The 17,654-nt window shown below is 36.2% G+C and overlaps 1 protein-coding gene across 3 annotated transcripts in view; it reads right to left on the bottom strand.

Moving 5' to 3' along the window:
- Window positions 1-17,654, bottom strand: part of CFTR (CF transmembrane conductance regulator) — a 168,941-nt gene that overhangs the window by 74,930 nt on the left and 76,357 nt on the right. For all 3 annotated transcript variants that reach the window (XM_045062911.1, XM_004741906.3, XM_004741904.3), the window contains one exon: window positions 885-979. In XM_045062911.1, the coding sequence (XP_044918846.1) occupies window positions 885-979 (95 nt within the window). The remainder of the gene's footprint in view (window positions 1-884; window positions 980-17,654) is intronic.

Raw genomic sequence — 17,654 nt, 5'->3', positions numbered from 1 at the left:
TTTCTTTGCAGGGAAACATGAGGGTTAAGTAAAATTACACATACATACATACACACACACAGTCCACCTAGAATAATACCAGGCAATTGCAGGTGCTCAGTGGGTTTACTGTTCCAGCCTTTGAAAGCAGGAGAAAGTAGGAGAAAGGAGCCAACATATCAATAAATCAATGTGATTTCTTGTTAACAACCTTGCAACACAGTGAGAAGAATTCTATTCAAATAAAACTGGAGGAATATTTGACTTCTCATATTACCAATAACTTTTTAAACTGAAAGTTACAGTTTAACCACAAAGCCTACTCCTTGACACAAATTCAAATTAACTTTATATGCTTTTCTTTGACAGCTCAAAATGCAGAGACTATGTCTCTACCAAGGGACTTCACTGTCCCCCACAATGTTAGATGTGCTTACCCTATTTATTTTCCCTTAAAGATTACAGACTTGAAGCCAAGTGACATCATTTGCCAAAAAAATGTATGTTTATATAAACTAGGAAGTAGAAGCAGAAGCTTAAAACAAGTGAGTGCCTTGTGGGGTGGGGTAAATGAGGAGTCCTGTGACAGACTTAACAAAAGCATACTTTTTCCCTTTTGCTATGCAGAAACTCAGAGTTTTCTACTTGTACTAAATCATGCCATAAGGTAAATAAGTGTAGAGATGCCAAAGAGCATGCCATTTGAAAAAGCCATCATCTTTATCAAATATGAATACTAAACCATTATCTGTAGTTCCTAAAGGTGATTCTTCACCTGCTAATCATAAAACCCGAGGCATTTTTCAGTTTCAGAAACAGAATATAAAAAACAGAGAAATGTCTATAATTTTTACATGCATGATATTTACAACAAATGCTCGCTGAACCAATAATGGGATATTCACCTTGCTAAGGAAATTCTTGCTCGCTGCCCTCCACTCAGTGTGATTCCACCTTCTCCAAGGACGATATTGTCCTTCTCTGCAAACTTGGAGATGTCCTATTACCAAAAACAGAAAGTTAGAGAGGAACTGTTCATGTGTTTCTGAACTTGAAAGGTACATTTTCCTTCAAGTGCAGTCATATATCAGACTGTCGCTCTAACCATAGCCGAAACTTAAAACACCACATCTCAATTATTTCAAATCCACTTTAATTGGGCAAAATGTGCCTGAAATTTTAGAAATAAATTTTTCTTCAGTTTTTAGAATGTCCTTCATGACCATGAAATAAGATTTGGAAAAACCAAAAGGCAAACTAAATGTACATGTATGGGTATGTAAATGTGTATATATAATCCACAAGTCTATTACACAAATTCAAATACTGCTAACATGCTAACATGCCATTACCTTCCAAATTAAACTCAGTCTTTTAAAAGGAAATCTCCAGGGGCGCCTGGGTGGCTCAGTGGGTTAAGCCGCTGCCTTCGGCTCAGGTCATGATCTCAGAGTCCTGGAATCGAGTCCTGCATCGGGCTCTCTGCTCAGCAGAGAGCCTGCTTCCCCCCCCCTCTCTCTGCCTGCCTCCCCATCTACTTGTGATTTCTCTCTGTCAAATAAATAAATAAAATCTTTAAAAAAAAATAAAAAAATAAAAAAAATAAAAGGAAATCTCCAAACATGAATAAACCTCCTAACAAGAAAAACTAAAAATACTATTCATATCCCCTATGGTACCTAAGCATACTGAGGGGTGGCCAAGTGGTAATTCCTTTCCATACATCTCTTGCCCACCTACCAGTCTTCTTCCCCACCATCCAAAGTCTTCTGTCATCAACTCTGCCTCTCTTGTCACCAATGTCCACATGGGTCATAACATCCTGACTCCCAGTTAGTGAGCTTCTCATGCCAGGCATTGTAAAAGAAGTTTAGCATTTATAAAAAAATAGTCCTTGATTCCCACTAATTGTTAAGTCTAAATTGGAAGACAAGCCATAGTCCTGGAGAATGCTAAATAACATCTCAATGACTTAATTAATTCTTTTAAGATAAGTTACAAAAACAGTACACGACTAATTGGCAAATTAATTGTATCCTGTAACAGAAGTATCCTATAATAGAAAATCCAAGAAGGCTTTCTGGAAGAAATGAGGTTCTCCTGAGACATGAAGAAGGAGTTAGGTAGAAGTCTCACTTTAGTTAAGAAAAAGTTGCTCTCCCTGTGCTCTACTCATCCCCAAACATCTACTCCTCTCTTTTGTTACCACCTTCTTCTCTCTCCATCTACTAAAAAACAAAAACAAAAACAAAAACAAACTTTATCCTTTTTCTTTCACAATCCAGAAGCTATCCATCATATCTCCTTGACCTACCACCACCATTATCAATATTTAAATTGTCAAAATGGTTACTTCTATAATTCATTGGTTTCTATTCCCTACCTTATGAAAATTAAATAGAACTTACTAAACAAAACTCTAAACTCATAAAGCAGGTAAATGAACAAATATTCATTTATATTAAAAACTATTTGGCAGCTCTGGGAGGCTAGAACCATGCTAGCCATTGCCCCTAATGCACTGTTAAAGTCAATAGTCCTGACATAGGGGGACCAGAGGCCAGAGATAAAAAAATGCTGACATATTGGAGGAGACACAGTAGGACTCAGCAAAGCTGGTCACACAGGCTTTGAAGAATGATCACAAGAAGACGTCACAGACAGCCAGCACCCCTGCAGGTGAGGAAGACCTTGATGGTTGAGATGTATCAAACCAAGTGCCTCATTTCCTTCTACTGAACTGAATGATTTTTTTTTCAACTTATGAGCCAAAGCACATATGCAGGAGTCTATCCAAATACAAGGTCTACATTTGAATTCCACAGTCCTGAGTCTAAAATCTGTAACCTCACTGAAGAAGCACCTCCAGGAACACCTCAGTCCTTAGGTATTTACTGAGCTGTTGGTTGAACCACACCCTCTGTACTCGATTGAGAGCAACTAACAAGAAAGCTCGCATGTGTATTTTTCTCCTATACCACATTTACTTCCCCAAATCCCATTCTCTTTTTTAAAAATAAATCTTTTACAGTGAAAAAGATAAAGAAGAGGTTGCCTTAGGTGAATATATTGAGTGAAGGCTTTTATAAAGGAGGCAAATTTTCTAACACATTGTTAAAAAGCCAGACAATGCTGGAATTATTGGAGTTTTCATTTCCCAAGATTTGAATTCAATACTACACTAGTTAAAAGCTTTTAATATTTTTAAAATTTAGAAATACCAATAGTTATGTTGATAATATGATTATGATATAGTTACACTTAGGGAATAGATTGTGAATTTAGAGGATACAAAATCCTAGCCCAGTACAAACATTTAATAATGATTTGTGGAATGTAAGAAGAGAGAAAGAGAGAACGAAGGAAGGGTGGGTAACTAAACATGAAGCAAAAAAGAAAGGTGTGCATATAAGAAAAGGAAATGAAGAAGAGTGTAGAGAGTAAAGAAAGAAAATGGGAAAGGAATAGTGTCAGAAGTAGATTTTCTTAGAAAAAAGCAAGAAGATATTGGCAGAATAAAAGAGGCAAGAAATTTGAAGAGGAAAATAAGAAAAAATAGAAGATCATGAATGAACATTTTCACTTTTCTTACTGACTTTAAATGTCCAAAGAGCACAGATGCAATTTTATTACATTAATTTTATTTTATTAAGATAATAAATAGGAAGCTATTCCAGCCAAATTTCTTTCATTTGTCTTTGTGTGTTATAGATATTAACAATTTTTTCTGCTATTTGTTTTCACTCTGTTTATACCATGTGATCTGCAAAATTTTCATTTTCATGAAGTCAATATATCTATCTGGAATTCCTATATTGGTTAAAAAGTATTACTCCACTGTCAGGTTGTTCATGTAATATCCTAAATTTTCTCTTAAAATTTTTATTATTCTTATAAAATTAAAAAAAGATATTCAAGGTACAATTTTTGTTTATATACTGGTGTAAGAATCTAAGCGTCTTTCCTCTTAGTTGGATAGGAGACACGGTTCATTAAATAATGTTCCTCTGAATTTATATATCATCTACTATATATAAAATTCTCATATTTTCTAAGATCTATTTCTGGGTTCTCTGTCTTATTTCTCTGATCCATTTCCTATTCCTATACTAATACTCTGCTGGGTTTTTTGGTTTTGATCTTTTACAGGCATTAACTATGATTTAATATCTGGCAAATCACAACCCTTATTCATAAATCTTATGGTTCTTTTTGTTCATTTAATCTTCTATATAATAACAATATCAGCAACAGCAAAAGTAATAGTAATATTAGCTAATGTATACTGAGGGCTTACTGTATGTCACATACCATTTTAAGCACTTTAAATGTATTAACTTTTTAAATATTCAATACAGCCTTATCCTTATTTTAAATGTGAAGAAATTGAAAGTTAGAAAAGATTAAGTATCATTCCAAAATAGCACAACTAGTTTGGAGCTAGGATTCAAACCAAGGCAGATCTTGTTTTAGATCCGTCAGTAGAGTTTACAGTTCTTCTTATATGTCCTATATACTTCCTGTTAGATTTATGCCCAATTTATTTATTTATTTTTATTATTTTATTTATTTGTTTGCTTTAGAGTGAGAGAGAGCGAGTGTGTACACATGTGTGCACAGTGGGGAGGGGCAGAGGGAGAGAGAAAGAGGGAATCTTAATCAGGGTCCATAGCCACCATAGAGCCGGATGGGGGTCTCAGTCTCACAACCCTGAGATCATGACCTGAGCCAAAACCTAGAGTTGGACCCTTAACTGAATGAGCCACCCAGGCACCCCCATCCCTAATATTTTTAAATTGAGATATAACTGACATATAAAATTGCATTGCATTAATTTCAGGTGTACAACATATTTGTTATATGTATATCTTATAAAATGAGTCACAATAAATTTAGTTAACATCTATCACCACATACAGTTACAAATTTATTTTTCTTGTGAAAAGAACTTACAAGACTTGCTCTCTTAGTATTCCTCCAAAATATACTACCGTATTGTTAACTATGGTCACCTTAGTGTACATACTATATCTCCAGGACTTAATTTCCTTAAAACTGGAAGTCTGTGCTTTTTGATCACCTTCATCTATTTCATCCTCTCTCACACCCCCAACCCCACTCCTGTTTCTGGAAACCACCCATCTGTATGCTGTATCTACGAGTTCCAATTTTTTACAATTTCACGTGTAAGTGAGACCATACAGTGTTTATCTTTTTCTGTCTGATTTATTTTACTTAGCATAATATTTTCTAGGTCTATTCATGTTGTCACAAACAGAAAGATTTCATTTTTTTAATGTTGGATAATATTCCATTATATGTAGAAGAAAATATCTTCTTTATCTACTTATCTGTCAATGGGTACTTATGTTGTTTCCATGTGTTGGCTATTCTACATAATGCTGGAATGGTTATGGGAGTACAGATATTTTTTCAAGATAGTGATTTTGCTTCTTTTGGTTAAATACCCAGAAGTGCAATTGCTAGGTCCTATGGTAGTAAAATTTTTAATTATTTTAATTAAAGTTTCCCAAAGTGGCTACACCAATTTATATTCCTACCAGTACTCCTCGATATTTTATTTTTTTCTACTATTGTGAATTGAATAGCTTTACATTTTTATTTCTTTTTTTTTTTAAAGATTTTTATTTATTTATTTGACAGACAGAGATCACAAGTAGGCAGAGAGACAGGCAGAGAGAGAGAGGAAGAGAAGCAGGCTCCCTGGTGAGCAGAGAGCCGATCCCAGGACCCCGGGATCATGACCTGAGCCGAAGACAGAGGCTTTAACCCATTGAGCCAACCAGGCCTCACATTTTTATTTCTTTTTTTTTTTTTTTAAAGATTTTATTTATTTATTTGACAGAGATCACAAGTAGGCAGAGAGGCAGGCAGAGAGAGAGAGGAGGAAGCAGGCTCCCTGCTGAGCAGAGAGCCTGATGTGGGACTCGATCCCAGGACCCTGAGATCATGACCTGAGCCGAAGGCAGCGGCTTAACCCACTGAGCCACCCAGGCGCCCCCACATTTTTATTTCTTGATGACCATTGCTAGCTTAACAGAAAGTTAGTTATTATTGCATGCTTATCTACTATCCAGCCATGTTATTGTACTCCCTTAATAATTCTTACAGATTTTTTAAAATTTATTTATTTATTTGACAGAGAGAGAGAGAGATCACAAGTAAGCAGAGAGCATGCTTATCTACTATCCAGCCATGTTACTGTACTCCCTTAATAATTCTTACAGATTTTTAAAAATTTATTTATTTATTTGACAGAGAGAGAAAGAGAGATCACAAGTAAGCAAAGAGGCAGGCAGAGAGGGGAAAGCAGGCTCCCTGCTGAGCAGAGAGCCTGATGTGGGGCTCGATCCAAGGACCCTGAGATCATGACCTGAGCCGAAGGCAAAGGCTTAACCCACTGAGCCACCAAAGTGCCCCCTTAATAATTCTAACGGACTTATGTTTTCTGTTTGTTTGTTCTTTGCTAGAACTTCTTTGGGTTTTTGTTTTTTGGGTTTTGTTTTTTTTTTTTTTTGTATAAACAATCTCTTCAAAAACATTTAATATTGTCCCTATTTTAAGACAAATGACATTAAATTTTTAACATTTAAAATCATGTCTACTTGGGGATGGTGGGTTAAAAAAAGTTACTGCATTTAAAGTTTCCTTCTACTTCTATTTTTTACTTTAAAATTTTTATTATAAATATAAATGACTGCTGAATTTTTTGTACACTTTTAGCATCTACTGACCCTGCTATATGGTTTTCCTCCTTATCAATATAACAAATTATACTGTATTTACAGATTTCATTCTATTGCAATACAAGCACCCTTGCATTCCTATTATAAATCTTTCTTGGTCATATTTTATCACTTCTTATACCATGCTGGAATCTACTTGTTAATATTTTATCTGATAACATTTTATTTGAATATCTATATCATTATTATGGTTAGCTATAGTTTTGTTTTTATATTAATTTACAGATTTTTGTACTAAGACTATTCTGGCTCTAGGAAAATGGGAGAAAAGGGAATCCTTGTGCACTGTTGGCAGGAATACAAAAAATGAAATAAGTCAGACAGAGAAAGGCAAGCATATGATGATCTCATTTATATGTAGAATCAAATAAATAAATAAATAAAGCCAAATGAGCAAACAGAACAGAAACAGATTCATAAAGAACAAATGGGTGGTTGCTAGAGGGGAGAGGGATGGAAGATGGGCAAAATAGGGGAAGGGGAATGAAAGGTATAAACTGTAAGGCACAAGGATATAATGTACAGCATAGGGAATAAAGTATGCGACAGTATGTGACAACTTTGTATGGGGACAGATGGTAGCTAGATTTATCATGGTGATCTCTTCATAATATGTATAAGTGTTGAATCAATATATTGTATACCAGAAACTAATATACTATTGTATGTATATTTCAATTAAAAAAAAAAGAAAACTAGTTGAAGAGTTTCCCACCTTTTTCTCTGGTTTGGTATAGTTTAAATAATATAGAAATATATGTTACTTAAGGGTAAGATACAATTCAATTTTAAAATCATCTAATGACAGTGTTGTGTGAACTAGCAGACTCTAAACCAGCTTTACAATGGTAACATATCTATTCAAGTCCTTTTGTGCTTTGAAGTAAATTCTGATCACTTGTTAGTAAATTATCCAGTTTCTCTGGGTGAAGAAATTTTTTTGGTATTTATTTATTTATTTACTCTTAATAGATACATATATTTTTAGGTTTTTAATTTTGGGTAGCAGCTGTGATAATCCCTGGTTAGATGTACTATACTTTTAAAAAAATGGCATTTTACACACCATTAAAAGGCTGTTGAGGAAAGCATTGCTGGAAGATAAAAAATTTTGTCTAACACTTAAGACATATTCAATTTCCTATTAGTTTAGATCCTCTCCAAGTAATTTTGAAGATCACTTCTCTTTAGCTAAGACAGAATTAAACATGTAATGATCTTATTAGGGGAAATATAGATGTATAAGTTAACGGGGAAGAAAGCAGGGAAGGCTGGGAGATATGTCAGACCTAGATGCAAGTCCAACCTCCAAGTGAAGGAAAGAAGGGCAGAGGTTGGATGGAAGAACTCAAGACCACTGTCTAAATCTAACCAACTCTTGGAAAGCCATCTGGGAGTCTCTGAGCCAAAATCAGTTAATAACTAGGTCCCACATCCTCTAAACACAAATCTGCTTTAGTATCCTGCAATATTCCTGATTCACAGGAAGCTGCCTGTGGAAGAAGTCTCAACACAAACTCTAGGTGTGAAGAATTTCATGTATAGCAATTGGGGCCATTGTTCAATTTCACTGTAGTGGTCTGTAAGGCATATTTCATAACTACCACAATACCTGACCCTCCTCAATTGGCAAAGAATATGAAATCAGAATGGCAAACAAATAGGAAAATATGTATAATCTCACCAGTAATCAAGGAACTACAAATCAAGGGAAAAAAGAGAGAGAGAGAGAGAGAGAGAGGACACCTCTGGGTGGCTCATTCAGTTAAGCACCTGTCTTTGGCTCAGGTCATGATCCCAGGGTCCTGGGATCGAGCCCTGCATCAGGCTCGCTGCTCAGCTTCTCCCTCTCCCTCTGCCTGCCACTCTGCCTACTTGTGCTCTCTCTTCCTGTGAGTCAAATAAAGAAATAAAATCTTTTTTTTTTTTAAAGATTTTATTTATTTATTTATTTGACAGACAGAGATTACAAGCAGGCAGAGAGGCAGGTAGAGAGAGAGGAGGAAGCAGGCTCCCTGCTGAGCAAAGAGCCCGACATGGGGCTCGATCCCAGAACCCTGGGATCATGACCTGAGCCGAAGGCAGAGGCTTTAACCCACTGAGCCACCCAGGCGCCCCAGAAATAAAATCTTCAGAAAAAAATAAAGTATTGGGTTGCCTGGGTGGCTCGGTGAGTTAAACCTCTGCCTTCAGCTCAGGTCATCATCTCAGGGTCCTGGGATCAAGCTCATCGGGGAGCCTGCTTCCCCCATCTTTCTGCCTGCCTCTCTGCCTGCTGTGATCTCTTTCTCTCTCTGCCAAATAAATAAATAAAAATCTTTTAGAAAAATAAAAAATAAAAATAAAAAATATAAAGTATCAATAATGAGAGCTTTCAAAGATGTAAATCAATGGGAACACTCAAAAATGACTGATAGTAGTATAAATTGGTATAACTTCTTTAAAGTGCAAATTAGCAGTGTCTAGTAAAATTCAGAATGTGCCTATGTACACAAAAACACCTAAATTCAATTCCTAGATATCTACTCCAGAGAAATTCTTGCAAATGTGCAAAAAGAAATATTCAAAGATTTTCACTGCAGTATTGTGTAAAATCTTGGAGAAATCTAAATGTTCATCAGTAGCAGAATGAGTAAATAAAATGTGGCATAGGAGTAGAAGAATGAAAAAAATTTCCACATATAAGTAGCATGGCTAGACCTCAAAAAGGTAATAGGGACAAAGAGAGCAAGTTGAGAATGATGTGTGGAAAGTCCACCATTTACATAAATTCGTAAGCTACCCAAACAGAACTTAAATATTGCTTATTGATAAGTATATGTACACATAGGTGTAATTTCCATTAAATGGACTGGAAAAATATATATCACATTCATCAGAGTGACTGCCTGAAGCTTGGGGTTTTATGGGAAAATGGTGGTGGAAAGATTTGTTAGGAAGTTCTACTTAGAGTTTGTCCAGGCCCCTAAGGCACTTAAAAAACAGGGATGTTGTCATATGGTTATTTCCTACCCAGAATGGATACTAGTGATATAGGCTATCTTTCAAAAAGCAGGGAAAAAAAAGATTCCCACATCTGAAAAGATTTGAGGTTCTGAGCCAGCATATTTGGCCTCTTTTCTCTAGACATAAGCCATTTATGAAGAGAAATGTATAAGTGTGGATAATTAGGTAAGTTTTTCAAAGAACGTAAATCATAGGAAACAGTTGAGATTGAAAGGAAACAAAATAGTAAGGATACATTGAATAGAATTGTGAATAAGCTCATTATTTTAAGATCAAATAAATTAATAATACCAATATACTGTTGCTAATGTGAGTACTTGCCCTGATTGTCTCGTTTATTGTTCATTTGTAGATTTATTAGTGTTTGGCTTTTTCTATTTGTTTAAACATAAAACACTTTGTTTTATATACATTGTTAAACATTTATCCTTGCTGATTACTAAGGGCACTCAAATATGATAATATATTTATCTTAAGGATGGTAGTTTTCAATCTCCACAACATATTTTCTTCTACATAAAAATTATAAACTAAAAAAAAAAAAAAAAATTGTGGGGCGCCTGGGTGGCTCAGTGGGTTAAAACCTCTGCCTTCGGCTCAGGTCATGATCCCAGAGTCCTGGGATCGAGCCCCGCATTGGGCTCTCTGCTCAGCAGGAAGCCTGCCTCCCCTCCTCTCTCTCTGCCTGCCTCCCTGCCTACTTGTGATCTCTGTCTGTCAAATAAATAAATAAAATCTTTAAAAAAAAATTGTACTGCCTGGTACTGTCATGAGTTTGACAAGCACCGTAAGGACATGGGTTGGTTAGAAATGACTCCTTGCACAGAAACAAATGGTTTTTCTCTTCATTGGCACACAACTTGAGTTCCTCAGGAGCTATCCATAAAAAAGGTTGGAGGAACTCATTCAGTGCCATTAAGATGCTGGGCACGATGTGACTTCTCATGTAAAAACTGACTACTGAGATTTTTAAATAAAAAACCTAAACCATAACATAAATCAAATATAAACTTTTAAACAAAGTGCTAAACTTTCTTATTGAAGGAGACACTGAAAACCCTTTTTCTGAAGCTCTGCTATACCACCATTTCATTTCTTAATAATTTTCTCAGCACAGCTTAACTACAGATAAAATTAAATATGTGGATCATTGTTTCTCAAAGTGAAGTATGTAGAGCCAATTATTTCAGAATCACCTGGGGAGCTTGTTCAAAATATTATACATATTCTCACTCAGATGAATTAGAGAAAAGCCCAGGAATTTGCATCATGTAGTTATTCTACCTGCTCAAAGAGATCCTTACTCTTTTGGCTAACTTCCTTTACAATATGCTGGTCAGAAAGGCAAATGCCAACTTCAAAGGATTCTGTGCATATATGAGGTCTGTTTGAGATTGTAAAAACACTTGAAAATACCTAGATAAAGAGCATGAGAGAAGGTCAAAGTAGTAGTATAACAAGTATGCAATAAAGATTATTATTAAGAAATATACAGTATACTCAACATGATACATGCACTTTTCACACGAATGTTTATCATTTTACTTTTAAAAATGCACCTAAACACCACCCTAATATTATTTAACTGAGCCAGACAAACCAGAAGTTGTTAAAGAGGAATTGCTAATATAAAGCTCACTAACTGACTTGAACATTGGACAAAGGAATGATACAAGGTGTCATTACATTAAAGAGAGGGAGAGCTTTAAGAAAAGGGTGGAGTATTACATTTAATCGGTCTTTGTAATTTTGCAATATTTGCTGAGTACATTTGAGCTTCCTGTGACTTTGTAGATAGGAAAATATCATAAAACTTGTTTTATGGCTACCTTATCACTCTTTAGAACAACCTTGACAACATAGCCGCTTGTGGTAAGGGAGGGGGTGTGAAACTTGGGTTGAGGGAACATGAACTTTAGAGGTAATAACATGCAATAAAACATGTTTTTAAGAATAAATCACTAGACAGTGCCAATTTTATTAATGTTTAATAATTACTAAGCTCTTATGCTTTATACATAAGGAAAATGAGCAAGGAGGAAGATGAAAAAAAGTGTTGGAGAACAGATGAAGGGAAGGAGAGAATGGAGAGGGCTAAAGTGTTCTAGAAAGAGAGTGAAAGAATGAATTTTAACCATTTTTGCACAGAGCTTTTGTTTTTTTTTTTTTTTTAAGATTTTATTTATTTATTTATTTGACAGACAGAGATCACAAGTAGGCAGAGAGGCAGGCAGAGAGAGAGGGAAGCAGGCTCCCCGCTGAGCAGAGAGCCCGATGTGGGACTCGATCCCAGGACCCTGAGATCATGACCTGAGCCGAAGGCAGCGGCTTAACCCACTGAGCCACCCAGGCGCCCTGCACAGAGCTTTTGTAAACATGGATGTTATCTTGAGAGTGCTGGGAAGTTCTTATGATTTATCAACAGAACTTAACTCCTCCAGCAGTAAATACACATGAATGAGTTCATAAATTAAAACCTGGAGTTCAGGGATGCCTGGGTGACTCAGGCAGTTAAAGCGCCTGCCTTCAACTCAGGCATGATCCCTGGGTCTGGGGATCAAGCCCTACATTGGGCTCCCTGCTCAGCCAGAGCCTGCTTTTACTCCTCCCCATCTGTGCTCTGTTGCTATCTCTCTCTCTCTGTCTCAGGTGAATAAATAAAATCTTTAAAACAAAACAAAACAAACCTGGAGTTATGCTTATTAGGAAAGGTAATTTGTTGACCTAAGTCAAACTTGATTACAAGTAGCTGTACACAGAAACACTGGCTAAAGATTAATCCTTGCTAGAAAGCATAAGAAGTGAGAACTTTTTATCAACTTGAAAAATAAAAGCTCTTCTTTCATTGAGATTTGATCTGGACCAAATTTATAGCAGAAAACTCAAATTCCAATATAATTTTTATTGCCAGCAACAAAAATACAAAAAGCTAGTTCTTTTATATAATGATGTTACAGTCTTGTCACAAATATTAAACTATTGCTTAACATTCAGGGATATACATACGTATATATGGTTTTATGTATGAACTTGTGAGTATATACATAATTCTGTTGATATCCCTATGCCTCTTTAGTGTTTATTTCTGTATGTATGGAGGTCTGTATTTGTATTTGAAGATAACATAAGCATTTTTATTTTTTTTTAATTAATTTTTTATTTTTTATAAACATATATTTTTATCCCCAGGGGTACAGGTCTGTGAATCACCAGGTTTACACACTTCACAGCACTCACCAAAGCACATACCCTCCCCAATGTCCACAATCCCACCCCCTTCTCCCCAACCCCCTCCCCCCAGCAACCCTCAGTCTGTTCTGTGAGATTAAGAGTCACTTATGGTTTGTCTCCCTCCCAATCCCATCTTGTTTCATTTATTCTTCTCCCATAAGCATTTTTAAAGGAAGAACTGGAATGCAATGATTTAAAGTGTCCTTGAGTAAATGCTCCCAAGGAAGTAAAGTTAGAAAAGATACTTAAAACAAAGTATCTTATTTCTCCTATTCTGGCTCTACATTAGATTCATTTAATTTCTGGACTCCAGATCTCAGATTCTCTGAAATGACATTTAAAAATCCAGTTTTTAAAAGCTTCCTAGATGATTTTGATTCAGTTGGTCTAAAAATTGGCACTTAGGGAGCTGTTAATTCCTTCACTATCTTTTCTAGGTCTACCCACCCAAGATTCTGGGACAAATCCAATGCCCAATAAAGCACTTCTCTCCCAGTACTCTGCTACCACAGTACTATGCTATCCTGCAGTTGCTCCTGCTCTGGACTTCCTAACTCAGATCCCAGCTCCCCAGTGCCTAAATCAGCTTTGGAATTCAGTTCCTTAGCTGCCAGGCTTCAAAATGCACTCACTCACGCCCTCTGAAGTAATTCCACCACAATCCTTGTTCCCTCAGGACCTGACATTGGAGCCTAGTTGCCCAAATGGCTCCAAGCAGGCTTCCTGCCTTCTACAGACTGCCCTCCTACTTGGACCTGTCTTTATTTATTTATTTTTAAGATTTTATTCATTTATTTGACAGAGACACAGTGAAAGAGGGAACACAAGCAGGGGGAGTGGGAGAAACAGGCTCCCTGGGGTTTGATCCCAGGAGCCTGGGATCATGACCTGAGCCAAAGGCAGATGTTTAACGACTGAGCCACCCACGCGCCCCCGGACTTCCATATTTTAAATTTGAGGTTATGAGGCTTGAAGAAGAGATTCTGCCTCAAGGGCAAAGGAAAAGGAGAAAATAATTTGGAAGAGGATCTGGGAAGAAATGTCCTGACTTATTTAAATTTCAAGTGTGTGGTATAGGTGGTTTTTCCAAGATATGCTTATTTAGGATCTGCAAATAGTTTTCACAACTATGTCATGGAATTCTCAATGCCATTAGGTCACAAGGCTTTGCTATCATAACTTCCCCTTTACAACTGGCAGGTTTATAGTCTTAATAGTTTAATGATACTGTTAACATCACAGTGCGATTAACTAGCCTAAAGTTCTAACTTAAAGCCAGCAATAGTGAATGGGTATGTCACTAGAGTCTAATCTAGAGTTTCTTTTCTAATAAGAAATAACACTAATAGAGTATAGAAAAAAAAAATGAGTCAGAAGACTTGGATTCTCTTGCTGGTCCCATCAATTATGGATCTTCAACAAGTCCCTCAAAAATTTTACTTCTTTTCTTTAAAATTGGAATGCCAATATTTCATTAACTTCTAACCACATTTCCATTATCCCCCTCCAATTTGCTTATTATATTAGATGAATCTTCCTAAGATACTGTTTTTATTATGGCACTTCCTCCAATAAAGAAACGCCACGGTGGAGGATGCTAGAGACCCATTTGCTCTCCTCCCAGGGTACTTCCCTGTGCTCCCACCAATTACCACATTTCTCTCACTCCTCTGCAGCTAGAAGGCTGTTTGAGAAGTGGATTTCACCAACTGAATTTATATGAAGCACAAAGTGAAAGGGGTGACCTTTGTCTTTCTGCCTCCTTTTTTTTTTTTTTTTAATTGCTGGCAAATGGAAGGATAGAAACCATGATCTGATTGGCCTCTCCTAGTTCAGCTATCGCGATATACCCCTGTCTTTCCAGATCCCAGTCTTGCTGCCCTACCTAGAGCTCCTGAAAAAGTGCAATGCTCTCTCCTGGCTCTGGGCCCATTTCATTATACACTCTGGCCACACAGAACTGACTATAGCTCCTCAAATATAGAGTGCCCCCTCTGGGTTCTCGGCCTTGTACATTCTGTTCTTTTTCTGGAATGTTCTCATTGTTCTTCTTCGCTCAAATGACTCCTGCTCATCCATCATCTCTCACCTGAGATGTCACTTCCTCCAGGGAAGCCTTGCCTGAACTTCTAATATCAGATTAAATGTTACTTCCTTGTACTCATTAAAGGACCCTTATTAATCAATATCATAGAATTTATCAAACTGCTCTGGTTTTTACTTGGTCATCTCCACTAGAATAAAACCCCCTTAAGGACAGGGATTGTGTCTTGTTCATTAATAATTTCCAGAGTTTGGCAGAGTCCTTAGTTGCACTTACAAATATTTACTAAATGAATATATATATATATATATATATATATATATATAATCTTTCCCCCCAAATATCTATAAGTAAAAAATTAATTGCAGACAGGGACCCTTGTTATAATTGAAGGCAGCATCCAGAGTGCCTAAAATGTTACACGTCCATGAGAGGAACTCAAATATTTGCTGAAGTCAACTTTTTAATTTAGAAAATGTGAATCAAGCTTAGCTAAACCTTCTGAATAAAAATTAGGTATTACAGATTTTGTTCTGAAAGACACTAATGGTAATACAATTGCCATTTCGAGGGTAGTTTTCTCAAGGGAACACTAATACTCAGAATTTTTAGAAAAAACAAGTTTCCTTTCTTACAAAGACCTTTATGAACATCACTGAGTTCTAAGGTATGAAATATAAGTATATATATTGATCTTGTTTTGTTAGCCACTGCTACAAAGAAGATAATTCTTAGAGTGCATGGCTCAGAATACCAGTTCTTTGGGAGAGATGAAATCTTGAGCATAGACATGATGATACATCATGGTTTTTACCTTTGGAAAATGTCATGATTTTTTTTTTTTGTCTTTTAATACAAAACCTTACCTTGAATATCTTCATTTCATTATTTATTCCTGAGATAGCCTGGTCCCAGACCATTATAATTAAATTTTTATATTACTGTTCTGTTGACTTGTCCAAATCTTACTCAGACCAGCACTCTTATGGCTATTTTGGTTTTAGAGATGTAAAGCTCTCATTTGTTAAGCTAATAAATAATTCCAGAATTTGCAATTTCAATTCCTAAAATCAGGTTCACACTTTAAGAATTCAGCACAGTTTCTCTCTGACAGCAAACTCTAAGCAAAGCTGTCACGAGATAACAAGAAAGTGAGAATTCAATGGACCAATGTGTGCAGAGTGCTTAGCACAGCAATGCCAACATGTACTCTCTTGATAGATGTTAGCTAGAGTTTTTTTTTTTTTTTTAAGTTTCAGGGCTCAAATGAAGTGAAATAACAGTTCAATTCAGAAAGTGCTATGGCATTTCTGTTAGGTTCTGGCTCAGTGATTCTATAAAATAAATGTACTTGCTTCATATTACAGTAAATAAATGGCTGTGCTTTCCAACTTAATTAACTATTAGGAGAAAATTACAGGTGGTTCAAGGTGCAGTCATTAAGTATGGTTTATTCTGGTTTAGGGGACATAGTTCAATGTGTTTCAAATATCTGTTTTATGTCTCCATTATGTCTTGGCTGTTACTGACTGCAGATGTTAATTCCTATGGCCCCCTTTTATTTACAGATCTCTCAAATGAACGTTCCTGAATTCTCCTGTAGTGGTGGACTGACCAACCAAAGGTTAAGCCTCTGTTCACACAGGTTAGTTTTGGCCAGATCTGGATATCCAAAAGTCAAATTCAAATTTAATTAGACTTGCGGTATCTGCATGATGGAATTTATTTTCCAGAACAGTCATTAACTCATTGCTTTGCTTACTTCCCTCCCAAGTTTTTCATATTTCTTGCCAATTTCCCTCCCAAGTTGTTTTTTTTTTTTCCTTTAGCAACTCCTTGCCAATTTTCCTCCTAATTTGCTTTCTTCTAGTGACTTAAAGATGAAAACTGTCAAGCAGTGGTGGTAAAGAAAACACAAACAGATTTTAATTCTGCAACAAACACAGTAAATATTTTTATTACAATGCATATGTAATGGTTGCCAAGACAGAGTACATAATGAAGACCATTTTGCGGTTACAAAAGGATCTCAACATCTCTGTGAAAACCGATTATATATCCTAAGTCCCTAGCTTCTTCTCATATCCCACGCCCCACCACACACTATCATAAAAGCCAAACCCAGGTACTTTTACAAGAGAGTGAGTCACTGAATATAGTCAGTCCAACTACCCATTACCCAAACACCAGTCTGCCTAGAATTCTCTTGCTGTCAGCTGTGGGTTCTATGGTAGGGTAAGGTATTGGTGAAGTGTGAAAAAAACCAATAACCTGAAAATAAAGAAAGATGAGAGAACAGTGAAGTCTGTTCCTCTTTTAATAATTAAACAGGGTTATAATCTCCTTAAGAGATAAGTAAGTTAACAAGGGCCCAGTTCAACAGAGTCATCTTTTTTAAGCTAGCAAAAGTCTCCAGGGTTGGTTACAAAAGCGTACAAAATTGAGAAGGACCCTCAGGGGTAGTCTGGTTACATGGAAAGAAGAGAATAAGCTGATTGGCACTGGGATATAAAATGATATCTTAAAAAAAAAAAAAAAACACCTAAGAAAACAAATACCTCTGCATTTGTCTAGAAATCTGTAGTACCATCATCTAGATCCCAAGGTAGGAAACATAAAGCAAGACA

Source organism: Mustela putorius, unplaced genomic scaffold, assembly GCF_011764305.1.
Source record: "Mustela putorius furo isolate JIRA1106 unplaced genomic scaffold, ASM1176430v1.1 tig00003845_pilon_pilon_pilon, whole genome shotgun sequence".
In the NCBI taxonomy this organism is placed as follows: domain Eukaryota; kingdom Metazoa; phylum Chordata; class Mammalia; order Carnivora; family Mustelidae; genus Mustela; species Mustela putorius.
Note: the sequence above shows the minus strand (reverse complement) of the source record. Positions and strands in the feature narration are given on the sequence as shown.